Source organism: Hippoglossus hippoglossus, chromosome 3 (assembly GCF_009819705.1).
Source record: "Hippoglossus hippoglossus isolate fHipHip1 chromosome 3, fHipHip1.pri, whole genome shotgun sequence".
Taxonomy (NCBI): domain Eukaryota; kingdom Metazoa; phylum Chordata; class Actinopteri; order Pleuronectiformes; family Pleuronectidae; genus Hippoglossus; species Hippoglossus hippoglossus.
Window position 1 is genome coordinate 5,624,875 of NC_047153.1, and position 17,418 is coordinate 5,642,292.

The following is a 17,418-nucleotide window of genomic DNA, read 5'->3' on the forward strand; positions in this document are numbered from 1 at the left end:
AAGAGTCTCATTAGAATAATATCAGCAACAAACAGGGCTTGACAAGATGGATCTTGGAACATAATCCTGAATATTATCAATATTTTCTGACGTCACTGTACTGCAGCTATGGTAAATGTCTGTTTTTATTAATTAATGAAACTGATATTCAAACCCATGGAACTGACCTGTTTACAATATGCATTACAAGACATAAACATCTTCATATGTGTGGGAGCAAAAAAAAAGCACAAACCTTTGGATGAAATTATAAAATCACATTATCACAGTAAAGATAATATTAAATTTGTCTTCAAACCAGCAAACCTGAGTGATGCAAGATGCTCGTTTTCAATCATGTTGTGTGCATAAGTGTGTCTCCTTTAAAGTAAAGTATAAAAAGAGGGATTAGATTTGATATTTGATGTAATAAGTCCTGAATGCACGAGCAAGGTGCATGAAGATGGCGGCCTCCTGTGCATTAAAACCCTCATGACACAGCCTGTCGGAGCTGCACATACAAACTGAATGAATTAATGATCACTCAGCAGCACAGTCAATATTTCATAGGCAGCCAGTGTTACTAAAATGACAAACAGAGCGTAATATAGGCCGTGTGGTTTTTTTTAACGTTCTCAAAGTAAAGTACAACAGTGATGCTGACTGGTGCTGATTTGGGACCAGCTCTATTGTGCTCTAGTTTATTCTCATAAAACATAATGTACGTCTGCACCTACTAGAAAATTCAGCTGTATTGTTCCCAAAGGAGAAATGTGTTTTCCAGCTCAACGACTTAAACATCAACATAATAAAACGCATGAAACGTACGAGAGGAAATATGACAAACACGTGATAAAACCCACCACACGCTCGCATTAAACACAGAGTGATTTACATCCTGCTTTCATCGTCCAATTTAGATATCAGTGTTTGAAACGGTTTCACGATCTTCACCTTTATTTCAGCCTCAGAACATTATTATACATTTAATTCAAAACCACCAGGAGATTAGCAAGAAGGCCGACAGCTTTTCTCCATCCTTCAGCAGACACATGTATCTGATCCACATGTATGTTTTTTTTATTAAATTCAAATCCTAAATCATTTACAATTACATATAATTCTGAATTATGTAAAAATCCACCTGCACAAGTTGCTTTTTTCCCATGATTTCACTCGGGATTGCAACTGACAATTATCGATTGATCTTCTGATAGTTTCCTCTATTCGTCAATTAATCGTTTGATCTATAAAATGTAGTGATAAAATAGTGAGACATTTCTGAGGCGACATCTTAAAATGTCTAATATTAACCAACCAATACTAAAAAATAATGGTATTTAGGGTATTTAGTTCACAATGATATAAAACTGAGAAAAATATAGTAAATATATAGATTAGAGAAAATGACACCAGTGAATATTTGATGTTTTTGATGATTTGTCAAAATAGATGCTGGTTGATCCGTCATCACTCAAACAATCGATTAAATCCTATGAGTGAAGAATCTGTCATCTTCTTAAACACATATTCACATAATCTTTGATCTATAAAATGTCAGAAAAATTTCTATCACAAGGTTCTTCTTCTGAGGCAACATCTTAAAATGTCTCAATCTTCAACCAACAGTCCAAAAATACAAAGATATTTAGTTCACAATGATATAAAACAGAGACAAACAGAACATATGTGCATTAGAGAAGCTGAAAACAGTGAATATCTCTATAAATAATGTTCTTTAATGTATCATCGGTCAAGGATTCAATTAGCTGTTGATGTTTTGTCTCTGATTTCATGCAAAGAAACTAAAATTATGTAATCACAGTAGTTGTAAGGTTTAAAATTAGAGTTAGTTGGTAACAATAAAACCAAAAACCAACGCCCCTGGTATCTATTTGTGTTTGCTTTCTCCTCTGATCCCCTGACTGCTCCCCTCTTTGTTCCTGCGTTCATCACTCGGGTTCAGTATGTACAGAAACATGGTGGAGCTTCACTATTTTTAGATCAAATCACTGAGAAGTTGGAGTGAGACTACGTCCGTCCACTCGGCCGCCCCCCCCCCCTCCTCCTCCTCGCTCAGCCTGCCTGATTGTGTTCCTATACAAAGTCAGGAAACTGTCTGGCCTTTGAGAGCTGCCTTGTTGTGAGGAAACACACTGCATGCTGGGCTCACGTCCAGGGCCGGGCTTCGACACACGAGACAAGAGGCCATCACCCCGCCCACGCCACTCTTACGTCAAACTGGGTCCAACTCATTAAAACACCCACAGGCCCTTGTTATCATCGTTATTATTATAATGATTATTGATCATTATTATTATTATTAAGGCTTGTAAAGTCACATTATTCTTATTCATCTAATAAGTTCATAATATTTTAATAATTATGAATTTAATTCAATAAGTGATGCTCATTGTGGGACCTGTTTGGTTTCTCTACAATTTTTAAGGTCTCTGTATTACTCTGTAAAGTGCCTTGAGATAATGTATGTTATCATTTGGCACAATACAAATAGAATTGAATTGAAATGAATTAAAAAACAAGCTCTTCTTCTTTATCTTGTATTTTATAGATTGTAAAAAAAAATTGGTCAGATTTGTTATCATGCTTTGATTTTTGGATTTTCTGACATGTGGCTGTTGTGGAGCATAAAGTGCAATATTTCTCTTCAAATGTGATGTAGAAGTGATAAATACCTTAAAAGTGAAATACTCAAATACCGCAGAGCTGTCCTTGAGTACAGTTCTTGAGTAGATCTACTTTTTTATCACAGTCAAAAATAATAATTCTTGAAATATCCCTTTACATCACCTTAACTGTTACGGATGCTGGGGCCTGATAATAAAGGTTTTACCTCAGAAAATACAATATAATATATAAAGACTGAAATCTAACAAATGAAGTCATACTGAGGATTTAAATATCACAGAAGAGGTAATTAAATATTATAGGGTTAAAATATGTCTCTTATTAATATATCATATATTTCTCTTTCTTTCCCCTTATTTTATTTCATTGGATGCAAAATAGGCTATCATATAACCACAAAATAAAAGAAAATAGGTAAAGTAAAAGACATAAAGTAAAAGATTAAACAACAAATGAACCCATGAAGTCACATTTAAATCATAGAAATACTAACCAAATACTACAGGGTGACAAATATACATATGAATATGTCTTGGTAATGCATTGGTGCCTTTTTCCTCTTTCTTTCACCTTTTTATTTTATTTTAAAACATAAAGAATAAACAACAACAACAAATGAACACATGAAGTCAAATATTAAGCATTTGGGGGTCACAGAAATAATCTTATTAATAGTCTAGATGAAATATTACAGGAAAAAACACGTTAATTGTTTGTGTTAGTGGTGCTTAGGTGCTTATCTTTTGAACCTTATTTTTATTTTTCAGGGGACCTAGATGCTGAACAGGCGAATGCAACATAAACCATAAAACAAAATCAAGTAGATATCCTCATATAAAGTTTGGGGTCCCATGGAAGCGGTGATGCGGCTGCGGAGGGGGGGGTGGGGGGGCCGGGTCTCCTCACAACAGCTGAGGCGGATCTGCCGCCTGATTACTGCTCACAGCAGACTCCAACATAATTGATGACCTAATTGAAAAGCAGGGGGGGGAGGAAGAGGAGGGAGGAGGAAGGGGAGGACGAGGGAGGAGAGAAAGAGAGAGAGAGAGACGCTCCCTCCAATGAGAAAAGTTTACTTGTCCTCCGTGCGCACAGTCCCACAGCTGAGGGCATTGATGTGAGCGCAGAGGCTTCCAGGTTTTTACGCGCACTTCTTTTCCCCCCCATCTCTCACCCTCACACACGGAGCACACTTCCACTTTCTTCTTCTTCTTCTTCTTCACCTTTAGTTTGTAGCAGCAACAACAAAACAAACCAACAACCAGTCTCTTGTCTTTTCGTTCCTTTCTTCTCCACCCTCCTTTTACGTGAATGATTCTCTCTCGCACTTCTACGACCTCCACGACTCGAGTATCCTCGGACGCCTCCGGGTGCGCACGACCTCACCTCGGCACATCCTCCCTCCTCAAGCTCAGACGCCACCAGGACTTCCACTGCGGCCTCGGACGCACTTTGGGGAAATATCACTCCACGAGGAAAAACGTGATTCTTTGCGCAGCGGCCGCGGCAGCAGCAGAAACGGCTGAAGCGAGCGACACCATGAGTCTGAAGACCGACGCAGAGCCCAACAACAATGTCTCCATCGAGGAGGAGGTGAGCTTCAAAGTTTGTTGTAAATGTCTAATTGTTCAGTGACTTTCTGGTGAAGTTGTGTCACTGCGTCACGTTTTGTGTCACTGAACTTTCACCTGCTGAGTTTGGTTGGTTTTCTTTTTCGCCCTGAGGCTGTTATTATTTTTTAAAAGGAAGCAACAAGGAGGTCGTAGATTTAAAAAAAGTGAAAACGTGGTTATTCTGAGAAAGTGAAGTTTCTCACACTTCGTAAATGAATCTGAACATTTTTTTTATTTCTCATCGCATGTTTCCATGCTTGGAATAGATTCCCCCCCCCCCCCCCAGGTGCGCATGATTGGCTCCATCAAGCACCCACAATATAAATCAATTAAAATATCAACCTTCTCCTTTTGTTTCTATTTCATCGTAGATTCAGACGTTATTTCCCGTGTTTTTAATTTGATATTTACTGTTAACAAGGGTCAAGAGGCTTTATGGTCATAAAATAAAGCACTGTTTAATAAGAAAATTCAATTATTTTATATTAAACGTGTTGAATTAATAAAAAATATTTGATTTGGAAGAGGAAAAAAAAATCCCAAACATCCATAGCTTCTAAAAATGTCCAAATATCCAGAGTTTTCTTTTTAATTTATATATTTATTTTTTCAATTTGTCGCTTTGCTTCCGTTTGTTTTTCTACCAAACAAAGTGAGATGCGTCATAGAGACGCTGCAGGTTGATCTGCATACTTATATTCAAGAGGCTCTAAGTCATCACAAACCTGAAACCCTACAATAAATCATAATTGTTAACACATCCATATCTGTGGATCCAAATATATGAGAAAATCTGAATATTAATAAAAAAATCGAGTTGATAAAAAAACCTCAACTTGATTAATTGAATTAACTCCTCGTTTCAGTCTGAGTGTGGCCATGCAGCTACATTTCCTCTTTAATGACTCCTTATGGAGAGAACCTGAGGGGAGGTCTGGGCCTTTTGTTGGTCCTCCTTTGTTCCCATGATCTTACAACAAAGCCTTGAGTGGCCACTTGACTTTTCTTCGTCTAATTTGCTGCTGCTGTCGTCTTTTTTCTTTTCTTCCTCAAGATAAATAAAATTAACCGAACAGACAAGAGATTTATTATTTTTAAAAACACCCCCAAAAAATACAGCCTCAGGTTCTGTCAAGATGCCGTAACTGGTCAAATGTCAATCAATGTTTGAGGGATGGTTTTAACTGGTTCTTATCAGATTTTATTAGAAATACCACAGTGCTTCAGGGTTTACACACTTGGCCGTCCTCGAGCCACTGGATCAATGAGGAGCAGGAGGACAGATTGAAACATCTCCATCCAGTTTTGGCGTCCCGCTGCGTCGACCTTCAGTTGCTGCATGTGCTGACTTGTGCAGGGCCGAGACTTGCTGCTGGGCTGCACCTGAAAAATGCCGGAGAGCTGGCAGGGTTGGGGCCGCAGGTCAGAGGAAGGAAATGGTGTCACGCTGTGCACTGTTGTCCAGTGCTGTTCCTCTGGCAGCCCCATTGTACAGAGGGCCTCCCCACCGGCTGGGAACTAATGGGCCTCGCACCGCTCTCTGCTTAATTCCCCCGGCCACACTGCACCGTACATAGGTTTTCAAAAGGTCTGGTCGGGGGCCTGTCCAGGGGTCCACGAAGGGGCTCCGGGGGTCCGCAGCAGGGTGAAGACCATCTTATGTTCATGGTTATGAACTCGTAACATGTTGGATGTCTTTTAATCACAGGTTTCACTTCACTCAGCTCTCCAAATCACAGATATGAAACTCTTAAAGGGATTATTCTTGGATTATTTTTGTCTGTTTGGGTTTTGACGCCATCTTTTAGCTGTGGATCTTAACAATAGGGGTCTTGATGTGGTTAAAAGGGCAGAAAATGAGAAGTTAGGAGGCAAAACTAGTTTTTAATTTCTCAGGGTTTCTATCAATCATCACTGGATAATTTTACCTCTGTCTGGCATCACTCTATAATATAATCACTCTATAGTTCAGCCTGTAAACGTGTGCAAACTGAAGACGTAGCTTCATGTTTAAAGTGTCAGAATCTGAAGAGGCTGCAACCAGTTACTTAAAGGATCAAATCTTCAATTTCCAATGTGAAACTGGACTCATAACGTTTGTAGCTCAATTCAGCATTTTCTTTTTATGACCCTTTCTCATTCTCCAGGACTTGATCTCATGTATGTACAAAATACACGTGTGTAGGAATGAGAGATGGGACGAAAGCCCAAACATGTGTGGGGTTGTTGTTTTTTTCCCACCATGCTGCGGTTTGTAGAGAATGACGATGCTAAATAAAAAACAGTATAAAGACTGTCCCTGTCGAATGGTGAATTGCAGTTTTTTCTTTTTGTTTGCAGGTACGAACCCTGTTCGTCAGTGGCCTACCGGTCGATATCAAACCGCGGGAACTGTACCTTCTCTTCAGACCCTTTAAGGTGAGTTACAACATGACAGAGTCTAAAGGAAAGAGTTGTACAGATGTTCTACAGATTGTGGAGACTAAAGCCATGTGGGGCAAATTTTATGGTTCGGGGTCTAAAATGAAATGGACTTGATTTCTCACCCGTCTTAAAACTAAAGCAAATGTCGCTGCTGTCTGCCAGGTGCTGGGAAAGAGTCGTGGAAAGAGTTTTTGAAAGGATTATCTGCACACAGAGGAAGACCTTTTAACATTTTCTTTAAAAAAAAAACGAGGAAGCAACAGTAATCCCGTTTGCAACAGAACCACGTTTCATGCCTGCAGCTTTTTTTCTTTTGGGAGATGAAATTGAACGAGCCCCTCGTTAATGAAAGTCCAGATATTTGCATATATGGAAATTAGGCCACATCATTGTTCATCCATTGGTCTTTTCTTTTTTTTTTTGACTGGACTCCAGTTCCATAAACACCCCTCCCACCCGTGTCCTAACTAACCAAATTGGAAGTGGTATCCCGCGCACATGGATGATCTTGTGGAATGTGTAAATGAGTAGCCCACGCGATTGGCCAACCAACCCTCTCCGTGACCCAGCTCGCCCACCGTGTAGGGACATTTTTATTTCCCCCTCGTAACATTCAGACATTGTGAAATCACTTGAAATGTTTTGTTTTCGTAAGTCGATGAGCTTCTTTCTTTTTTGCGGTCGGCAAACGACGCACAGAGCGAGCAAATGGGATTAAATCCGGTTTCATTCCAAATTAAAAACCTCTTTTCTTTATAATATTTATTCTATTCGACCTCTCGTTCTTTTTCTTCTCTGAATTACTGAGTCTGTTTTGGATTTTTGCTCAGGATTTATCACAGCCAGTGAAAGTTGTTTTAATTTTCCATGGTTGTAAATCAGGATCAGGCATGATCCCATCTATCAATACTCCGGTGAGGCCAAATTCCCCCTCATTTCCCAGGAATCACTTCGTTCTTTAACCAACACTTGTGCTTTCTCAACTCTATTATAAATCAGAGGCTTTATTCATACTTAATCGAAGCTTGAACCCTCATGGATCTTGATAACTTGCATTTATGGTCATGTTTCGCTCTATTTAATCGAAACTATTTCACCAAACATAAGTGCATCACTGCCACAGAGGGATCCGTGATCTCCCGCTGTCGAAGTGAAACTGAAGGTGCACACAAGCAGATTTCTCTTCGTAAAGCAGGAGGCGTTCATGTGTGACTTCCTCCATGTGACTGGGTGGATAATTGGCTATCTTTCTTCCCCACAGGGTTATGAAGGGTCACTGATTAAGTTAACTTCAAAACAGGTGAGATTCCTTCCATGAGTTGAAGGAGCTGCTTCAATGCTACACTAAAAAAAAAAAAAAAAAATACTAAACAAGCTGTTTAACATTGTTCCCATTAATTATCAGCTGTAAGATATTTGATTCCCAGAATGCTTGTTTGTTTCCGGTGCAGCTGGAATCTGTTGTCTCAGTTTGTTTCTTCCCTTTTCTCTTCCAGCCTGTCGGGTTTGTAACCTTTGACAGTAGGTCTGGAGCTGAAGCTGCGAAAAATGCGCTAAATGTAAGCATTGCCTCGTTTTCACTGATATGTAATCTCTGTCTGTTGCTATTTGAGGACCCCCCCCCCCTCCTGTGTTAAATCCTCTTTAAATGTTGCTCTGTATTTCTTAGATTTGTTCTAACCTTTGCTTAAACCCGAGAGGAATGATTGGGAGTTTAAAAAAAAAAAAAGTTCTTTCTTTCCCATAAAACTTGTCAAAGCCAACCCATTTTGTCTTTTATAATTCAATGGCAGGGCCATTTTTGGAAAGAGGCCAGAATCCCGTAGCCTTACGGTAGTTTACTTTGACCTTGATACACATCCTTGGTATAGCTTTCACTGCTTTTACTGTAATACTCGTTCTCTAGCCACATGTGTAGTGTTATTTGGACACGTCCTCAGTAGCGTAACCTCTTATTTTGTCACCCAGTAGTAGCCCACATTGGCAGATCTAACACTTCTCTCTCATAGGCCTTCCTTATCAGCATCACCTCCTAGACACACCAGCAGTCACACACACAAACACACACACACGCACACACACCAAAATACTACTCACCTGCATGTGGGCACAACGCTTAGGGCACCAGAACACAAGCAGGATTAAACCACCTGAAAGAAACTACACAGTCTCACCATCAGCCCTTTTCCTCGTCTCCTTCTCCTCCTGGCTCGTGTGACGGGGGGGGGCGACTCCTCCTGTCGCCTCTGCTCTTGATGTCGTCACGAGGAGGAGGAGATGCAGTCATGTTGAAATATATCGGCGTATCCTTCAGTCTGTCCTTTGAAGACAGCAGAACAGTGTTTAGCTGACGGGAAGCTTGAAGGATACATGCCGAGTATTGAAACATGGCTTCAGGAAAGGAGGCCGTGAGAGACTACTGAGCTTCAGCCCCTCAGACTCAGCCCACCTCCCTTACTATACTATCTCCCCCTCCTCCCCTCCTCCGTCTCTCCCTCAGGGTATCCGTTTTGACCCCGAAAGTCCCCAGACCCTGCGCTTAGAGTTTGCTAAAGCCAACACGAAGATGGCAAAGAGTAAGCTGATGGCCACACCGAACCCCACAAATATCCACCCTGCTCTAGGAGCACACTTCATTGCACGGGACCCATGTAAGTTGTACGGCTGCACCACTCTAGGCTCTTTCATCCACTCTCACCTTGGCAATGCCAGTACTCGATAGCCCTTGTTACCATTTTTAAAAAATTCTTGTCGTATTATGCTGGGGTATTAAAGACAAACGGGCAGGGGGTTAAAGACAGTGTCTAACAAATGAAAGACTAACTCACCTCCACATGCATGTGTCATCTCGACTCTTACGACAGCCGCTTTGCTTCTGTCCAGCTGCGATAACTGCACTCTCACAAGGTTTAGCCAGCAGTTGCGTCTCTGCTCTCTTTTGCCTTAACAACGGCACGATAGGTTAGATGTGGACAGGTGGTTGACGACGACCTCACTCAGACCAGATTTCTCCCGATGAAATGTGGCTAAAATCGGAAGGGGATAGGAAATGGTGTGTAGGGTTGTAAACGTGAACTGCAGGAGTTTGCAGGCTAAAGACTGCAGGACACAAACTGTCATTTATGCAGCTTTTTATCAAATATTTTGTCATCAAATCTCCATCCTCTTCCGCTTTTATGTTACCATGCAGTTATTGAGAGGAATATATTTTGAGAGGTCAGTTTCACCGGCGATCAAACTGAATGTTGGAGGCCGATCACTTTACAACCGGAGGCTAATGTGTCCTCGCCAAATAGAAACTAGAACGACACTTATTGGAGTGTGTACCTCCACCAAGCTTTTGAAATCAGATATAAAATCCCGATTCAGACTTTTTTAATTCAAAGGAAAAAAAACAATTGTGAATTGTCCTGGATCTGCACCAAAATGTGTATTGTGTTCTTTATAATGTATTCTTTCGTCCTACAGAACATTTCATGAAAATCAATTGTCATTTTTTAAACTAACAAACGCACACAAATGAGAACCACCACCTTGGTGGAGGTACTGAATGTTTCTTGGTGCTCGATGAAGGGAACTGGACAACTTCAGGTTTTTGATTTCAGTTCTAATCCGAAAGTTTATTTCACTTCTGAACATTTATAGGTAGTGAAGTCTGGTCTGACTGCGCCATTAGGGATGTAAAGCTTCATTCTTGTGACAGTGCAAAGTAAACCTACAAACATAACGACACAACAAGTGAATGTCTTTTTTTGTTTTTGTAGCATGTATTGATCATATATTTAATTCTAAAATGTTGTACATGATGCAAGCCTGTATGTTCAAGGGTAGGTTAGTCAGCATTTTGTATCCTCCTGCCCTGTTCTTCCCCAGATGATCTGACAGGGGCAGCACTGATCCCAGCATCGCCGGATGCGTGGACTCCTTACCCCCTGTACACCACGGAGCTGACCCCAGGCCTCCCTCACGCAGCCTTCACTTACCCAGCGGCCGCTGCCGCTGCTGCAGCCCTCCACGCCCAGGTGAGGGAGCAACCGGTGTGTCTCTCTCTTATCTTCTATCCTTTGAGATATGCCCTAGTGCGTATTCAGCTTTACAAAAACTCAAAATGCGTGCTCGAAGGTACGAGGGCATGAGTTCTTGTAAAGTTGCGGTGCAGAGGTGTTTTCATTTTTCTCAATTTGTCCACAGCGCCAAAGAAAGTTAAGGGGAGAAGTGTAACCCTAAAACTTAATCAAATAGATAATTAATTAAGATTTTTGAATTGAATAACCTGCTGCACTGTCAGAAATAGAGGTTTGGATTCTTGGAACCAAGTGGTCCTCTGAGGTATTACAACACCAAAAAGACCAGTGATGCTGAAGCCAACCCCGATTTCAGGTCTGTCAACTGCTGTTGGCTGCACAACATGTACTCGACCGTAATATCATAAAACCGAGTGCAAGTTAAAACCATTAGTTGTAGCGTAATAAATATTTTTCATTTCAAATGGAAAATGTCTCTGACTCGTGCTCATCAGTGATGTGATGGGCACATTCCTTGGTTGAGTGTAACCTCACACATACCTTTTAAATCCCTCTGTGTTCGTCTCCTGGCTGTTTTTTGGTTTTCTCTATGCGGACGAATCTCGGGCATGAAGGTGTAGCTTTTTCCTTTAATGGAGATTTGAGCATCACTGTTCATCAGTGGGCAGAAAAGAAGCTGTTACTGATAAAATATCTATAATTTAATCTGCAGAATGAATTCCAGAGGAGTAAACATTTATTTTCTAGGACCTGGTTTGCAAATTTTAAGCACAACACACACGTTTCATCACATCTGCAGACTGTTGATCATTAACAGGCTGGATGAACAAATGTGTTTTACATTGTCAGCTAATAGCAGTTTAAATGCTACTGCTGACTACAAGGGAGTGAGCCGGGCCTTCGGTAACAATAGCGATGGAAAATATTTCTCATGTTGGGTCATTTGAAGTTCATGAGCTAACTTCCTCCTGCAATGAAAGAGCCCAGGGGAGCGATACACTGAAGTAGGCAGCTATGACATAGTCCATTTTGTCGGGCACAAGAGGCGGAGGAATTCAAGGCATTTGCTCGGAGAAACTGTCAAAACCCGATGGCGTTCTCAGGAGGTGCCAACTTACTGTCCACGCTCCTGTTGGAACATAAGCTGAACGTGTAGCCACACAGAGGGAGGGCAGGGAGCTTTTTTAATCGCAATCTGATGAGAGATCCCTAAAATGCCCCGACTTCTCTTCCACTGCCTCTCGGCCTCGTTAGTTTGACCGCACGACAGCAGCGAAGCATTAACAGTCTCTAAACAACTGTTCCCTCCTGAGTGTATTAAGCCGTTTGGCCGCGCAGTTGTGGCCCCTGTCCTGTTCCATTAGGGTGAATAGAAATGAGAGGCCTCATTCTGCCACAGGCCTCAGTCGCAGGTATTGAAAGGTGCAGGCGGACCAGCTCTTAGCCAGTGGAAATGTTGAACACAAGGAGAGCCTGAAACTCTCCACATTTCCATGCCTGTTAATTACTGGAGGACTATTGTCCTCAACGAGCTGCTACGTGACCCACATTCCCATGGCTTCAGTGACCACGGCTTAAAGGGGCCGTCGTCCTGAACCTGCTCGTCAAAACCCGTTAATGGATGACGGATCCGCAGAGTTGAGTGTTGACGCACTGAAGCCTGGTGTCGGTCTACTGAACTTGATTTGTGTTTGTGTTTCTTCAGATGCGCTGGTACCCGACTCCCTCTGAGACTTCCCAGCCTGGATGGAAATCCCGGCAGTTCTGTTAGATATTTAGTGAGTAAACTTTGGTTCAACAGTAAGATCTCATCCTCCAAACTGAAACACAATGTTTGACTGAAAACTGCAAAGTATGATGACACAAATGAAAATAACTGATGTGGCGTTTGTCTGGTGCTATTCTTTGCTTTCTCATTGTAAAAAACTGTTCACAAAACAGTGCATAAGCCTGTCTTTTACTTTCTTATTCCCAACCTGTCTCACTCAGCCCCAAACCCATTTGTTGCATTAAATGACATTAATATAAATATTTTAATGCATCAAAGGAGTAAATTGTGAATTTGTCTGGGCTTTTTTCAGCTTGTATTTATAGCCCCAGGACTCAGTATGTGAGGCTGACTCAAAATAAACCAGTGTCCAAGTTTATGGTAATGAAGGAACATGTCACTCAACAGTGTGGCTCATTAATTTTCTTTATATTTGGACATCAATGGCGCTCTACACCCCAGAGGAATAATCTGTCAGGCTTTGATACATTAGATCAATGCATTGTTTGTTTTTTAGGTATTTATAGCAGTAAATGTACCTGAATGGAACAAATACGAATCAGTCCTCATGTGAAAATAGTCCCCGATTAATTCAAAACAATGGTTTCCTGTTTAAGGAAGTAGTTTATCCTTTTAAAACCTATGAATTAGAGATTTGCATTTTGAATAAGAACCAGTTTGACTTTGTGCTGAGTGCCACAGATGGGGGAAGGGAAATCAGAAAGCAATGAGACTAAAGCGTTGACTTTGAGTAAAATGCAGAATAAGTGCAGCTGTGTCCGTTTTTAAATTCTTGGATTTACTGGACTGACTCTCGTTTTCCCTGTTTTCTCCAGGCTACTGGAAACCACACCTTTGTCCAGCCGAAGTGAGGTTTGCCAAGCTCTTCATTAATTTAATCAGGTTTATTTAATGGACAAGTGTGCATTATTATAAACAAACAGTATTTATATCTCCTCCCGATTGTCCCTGGGGGGAGTTTGAGTTGAAATCATCTTGCTGTCGACAATCTGAGCTTATCCTTGGCAACTATTGCGGTACCATCGTAGCACTTCAAAAAAATAAATAAATAAATAAAATTAAAAAAAATATCCTCGTGCAAATCCTAGTTAAACGCGACGGATCATATTTGCTGAGGGAAATTGTCGCATTGAAGTTACCGTTATTAAGCTAGTCTCTCCACGGGTTACCGCTGCTCCTGGGAGGTTTAGAAGCGTTAAGAGTCCTTGCATGTTCAAGTCTTTTTTGGCATGAATTTAGAACGCAGAGTTCTGTGTATCCTAATTTACTTAGTGTTTGTGTTGCCTCTTTACCTTTGCCTAGACAGCGAAATGTTTTGTTTTCCTGTAGAACCTTGGTCTTACCTCTGTGAATGTTAGGCTGTTGTGTAAATGGCTTATCTCGCATGGACCTTGTGAATGCCTCCCTACGTTCGATGACAATCCCAGTCCTTTATGATCATATCAATGTCTGTCATTATTTGAGCAAAAGAAAGTACAAGTATTTTTTGACTTTTTTGCGTAATGTATATTTATGCATTTTTGTGCAACTAAATAATGAACCTGTATAAGTTGGATGTTTAGTCGTCTCTTGTGTTTTTGGTGTTATTTTTCAGATCCTATAATCCTGTTGAAGTAGTTTTAAAGAGGAAAAAAGTGCAATTTGTTTAAAGGGGGAAGTGGGTATCTGTCAAAAAAATAATGGAAGTATTCTGTACGTGGCTTGAGCCATTCTGCTAAAATGAGATTGCTGTGAGACGATCTCTCAGAATGTGAAACTGGACTACAAATGTAAAGGGTTGCTTTTTTTGCAGGGGCCATTTTGAAATGGGAAGCAGGATTAGAGTAATGGAGGACTTTAGTTTGTGGTTTAGAACATGTTTGTCTTTGTATCTGCTGTGCATAAGATGTTAAAAATATTCCCATCTTATGAATAAAAGAAGTGAATGCATTTCTCTGTCGAGCATCTGTCATTTATCGCCGCAGCGGAAAACAACCGGCCAATCGAAAACGCTCCGTCACTGGCCTGCTAACTCTTGAGAATTGAACACTGTGGATGTTGACATCAATAATTCAGGCTAACTTTTCATTTGTAAGCATCGTTGCATTAATGTCTCTCTGCGTCACGTATGGAGCTGACCCCCACACTCGGCCCCCGTGAGCTGGTGAGATGCTCTGCTCAGTCGACCGTGACGGCTCCTCCAGGGACCCTTAAGTGACTCCTCTCAATACCACCACCTGCCTAATTGTATTGTGGTAACTGCTGGTGGTTTAACTGTAAACATACGGCCATCTTGTGCCAACTAAGTTACGGTTCAGCTGTAATTAGTGCTCCAGTGACGGCTTCATACTGAAATCTATTGGCACCAACTGAGCATCAGCATTGAGGTTAAAAACTTAAATATCACACTATTATTAATTGAAATGTTTTGATTTCTGTATCTTTCTGCATTTTTGGACCATTTGATAAATACAAAAATTAAGGAGAGTAGTGCTGAAATAATGTTCTCATGTGATAAACTCAACTAATTTGATAATGAAGTAAATGTACATTGTTCTTTAAGTCCTTTATAAATAAAATTACTATTGGATAAACTATCAAGCAAAATAAGCAATTTGCCTTATTTTTATTTTTTTTCAAATGTGAGGATTTGCTGCTTTTGTACATTTGGGGTTTTAAAAGATCAGATCAACATGAAATTTAAAGACATAACATGTTGATTTTTTTATAATGTGGTCCTAAAATATGTTAGTATTGAATATATTCTACTTGTTTTACATACTGTGAGACATATCCCATAATACTAAAAACTAAAAAAATTCCAGACCAGTATAATATAACAGTAGCCTAACATTAGACCTTACACTGCTTTCCTGGATTTTCATCAACTCTAATAAACAACTGATGATTTATAAGTAAAAAGGGTTAAAACCCGAATAAAGAACAGACTGTTCAGAAGAAAAATATTTCTCAACCCTCACTGTTTGCCCTTCATGAGAAACGGGTCATTAGACATCACTTTCACACATGATATTTGGATTGACATGAAATCAATAGTGTGAGGATGGGGATGCTACGACTTGGAAGATGGAACGTTTCCTTTTCTCGGCTGTTTTCAAGTGCAGAAACAAACCAGGTTCAGATATAAACCTCAACACATCCCTTCTACTGTGAATGTTGTTTTGAGATGCACATTATCAAAACAATAGAATATACTTAAAATATATTTAATACACAGCCTTGAATACAGTGGGCATCTTTCCAGGCCATACACACTTAAATGTCTTCTGATACAACATAGCATTCAACAAAATCAGTCAATTTAAGTGTTATTGCAGACGAGATAACAGAAGACGGCTGTTTTATGATGAATATGTTGGCATCTCTGCCTTTTCTATTATCAATGTAATAAAAACAGATGAATCTCTGTTTCTAGAAACATGAGAGCTCCAGATGTGTAAAAAGAGGGACCCAGCTGCATGTGATTGTTACAAGTCTTTTGTTTATTTCCAACAATGAGACGTCTTCCTGTGGTCAGCAGTAAAACAACAGGAAGGTCACTAATGAAGGAGGAGGCCTGGATCTTTTTCATTGGAGGTCTCTGTCGTCCTCCACTGGCCAAACATCCTCAAGTTCAGCAGGCAGGAAGCAGCGACCCCTTGTGGACATGTGCAGATATAAATGGGTTTGCATTAACTACCACACAAACATCAGGGTGGTATCATCACACTCAGAAGAGACACCTGAGAAATCTCTAATTGTCGCAATGTGTGTGAAACAATCTCTGGGAATGATAAAAATGCCAAATTAACAATAATCCAATATATTTGTAATGTATTAATATATATAAATGGTGATGAAATAACAGGATATCGCCTGAAACTAAATTCTGCTGCTGTTCTGCTGTGTGAAGATGAAGAAGATGTTTGGACGAGGATCATCGACGATCAATTTTTAACCAGAAGCTTCAGAAATGTTTTGTATTCTCGTGTTTTTCATTTTTCATGTAAAAGTGAGAGATTTTTACATAATGTAATTGTGAGTTTTGACCCTTTTTGTATTTTAATTAAATTGTTTTAAATGATAAAACATGACACTTTGTATAACTGTTTATTAATTTGATATGTTTTTGTTTTAATGTGCTCGTGTTCTTTTATTGTTTGTTTTGATTATATTAATTACCCTGCTGCTTTGTTTCCATGTGTATTAGTACATTTTCATCTTGTCTTGTCCACAATCACTTTCGTATTGAGTATCTTATCATATTTTATCTTATCTTATGTCTAATTGTCTTTTAAACTGAAAACAAAACCATATTCCTTCACTTTTCAGTTTTTATTACCTTTTTTATTAATATTTCAAGTAGTTATCTGTAGTCATCACATAGAAAGCATCAAGCAAAGAAGAGCCGGGTGCAAACACCTCCAAATTACATGTACTGATATTTATCAATCAGATATCACAATAGTAAGATTCTAAGCTGGAGCCAGACGTCTGAATCAAAGAGTCATCTGTCAGTTTTGTGCATTAATTCAAATAACTGAATGAAATGAAATTCAATCACCTTCACTTCAACATTATGTTAGTATAGTGGAGAATATTATTGTACTTGTACATACTGTGAGATATATCCCATAATACTTAAGTATAACTAAGTATAAAGTAGCAGAAAAGTACAAGCAGCACTTTAATATTATTTTTATATAATTTCTTTCTTACTGTTGTACTTTGTAACTTTGTTGGGAGTATAAATAAAGTGATATGAATTCAGGACATAACTCAAAGTCCTGTCTGTGATTGTTAATTGAGTAACTAAGTACAAAGTAAAGAAGTTAATATTCTTTTAATCTCATTTCTTTCTTAGTGTGACTCACTTTGTAACTTTGGTGGGAGTGTAAATAAAGTTTTTATAAATTCCGGACATTAGTCAAAGTGAGTTTTTAAACCTCTGGTCACGTGA

General features: G+C 39.7%; 1 protein-coding gene across 2 annotated transcripts; it reads left to right on the forward strand.

Moving 5' to 3' along the window:
- Nucleotides 1–3,599: 3,599 nt before the first annotated feature.
- Nucleotides 3,600–14,408, forward strand: LOC117755671 (RNA-binding protein with multiple splicing 2). 2 transcript variants are annotated; one of them, XM_034575663.1, is made up of 8 exons: nt 3,600–4,221; nt 6,582–6,659; nt 7,927–7,965; nt 8,162–8,224; nt 9,166–9,316; nt 10,539–10,702; nt 12,396–12,468; nt 13,295–14,408. In XM_034575663.1, exons 1-7 carry the CDS (start codon nt 3,940–3,942, stop codon nt 12,459–12,461), a joined length of 843 nt encoding a protein of 280 aa, XP_034431554.1. In that variant the 5' UTR covers nt 3,600–3,939; the 3' UTR covers nt 12,462–12,468; nt 13,295–14,408. The 2 variants fall into 2 exon arrangements, with proteins under 2 accessions (XP_034431554.1, XP_034431562.1); XM_034575671.1 differs by having other exon boundaries at nt 3,614–4,221; nt 10,539–10,687.
- Nucleotides 14,409–17,418: the final 3,010 nt, after the last annotated feature.

Excerpts from the sequence above, each read along its gene's own strand:
- LOC117755671 (XM_034575663.1), top strand. The coding sequence starts at position 3,940 with ATGATTCTCTCTCGCACTTCTACGACCTCCACGACTCGAGTATCCTCG. Across the intron at positions 6,660-7,926 it reads TTCTCTTCAGACCCTTTAAG|GGTTATGAAGGGTCACTGAT; the intron begins GTGAGTTACAAC and ends TCTTCCCCACAG. Across the intron at positions 8,225-9,165 it reads CTGCGAAAAATGCGCTAAAT|GGTATCCGTTTTGACCCCGA; the intron begins GTAAGCATTGCC and ends TCTCTCCCTCAG.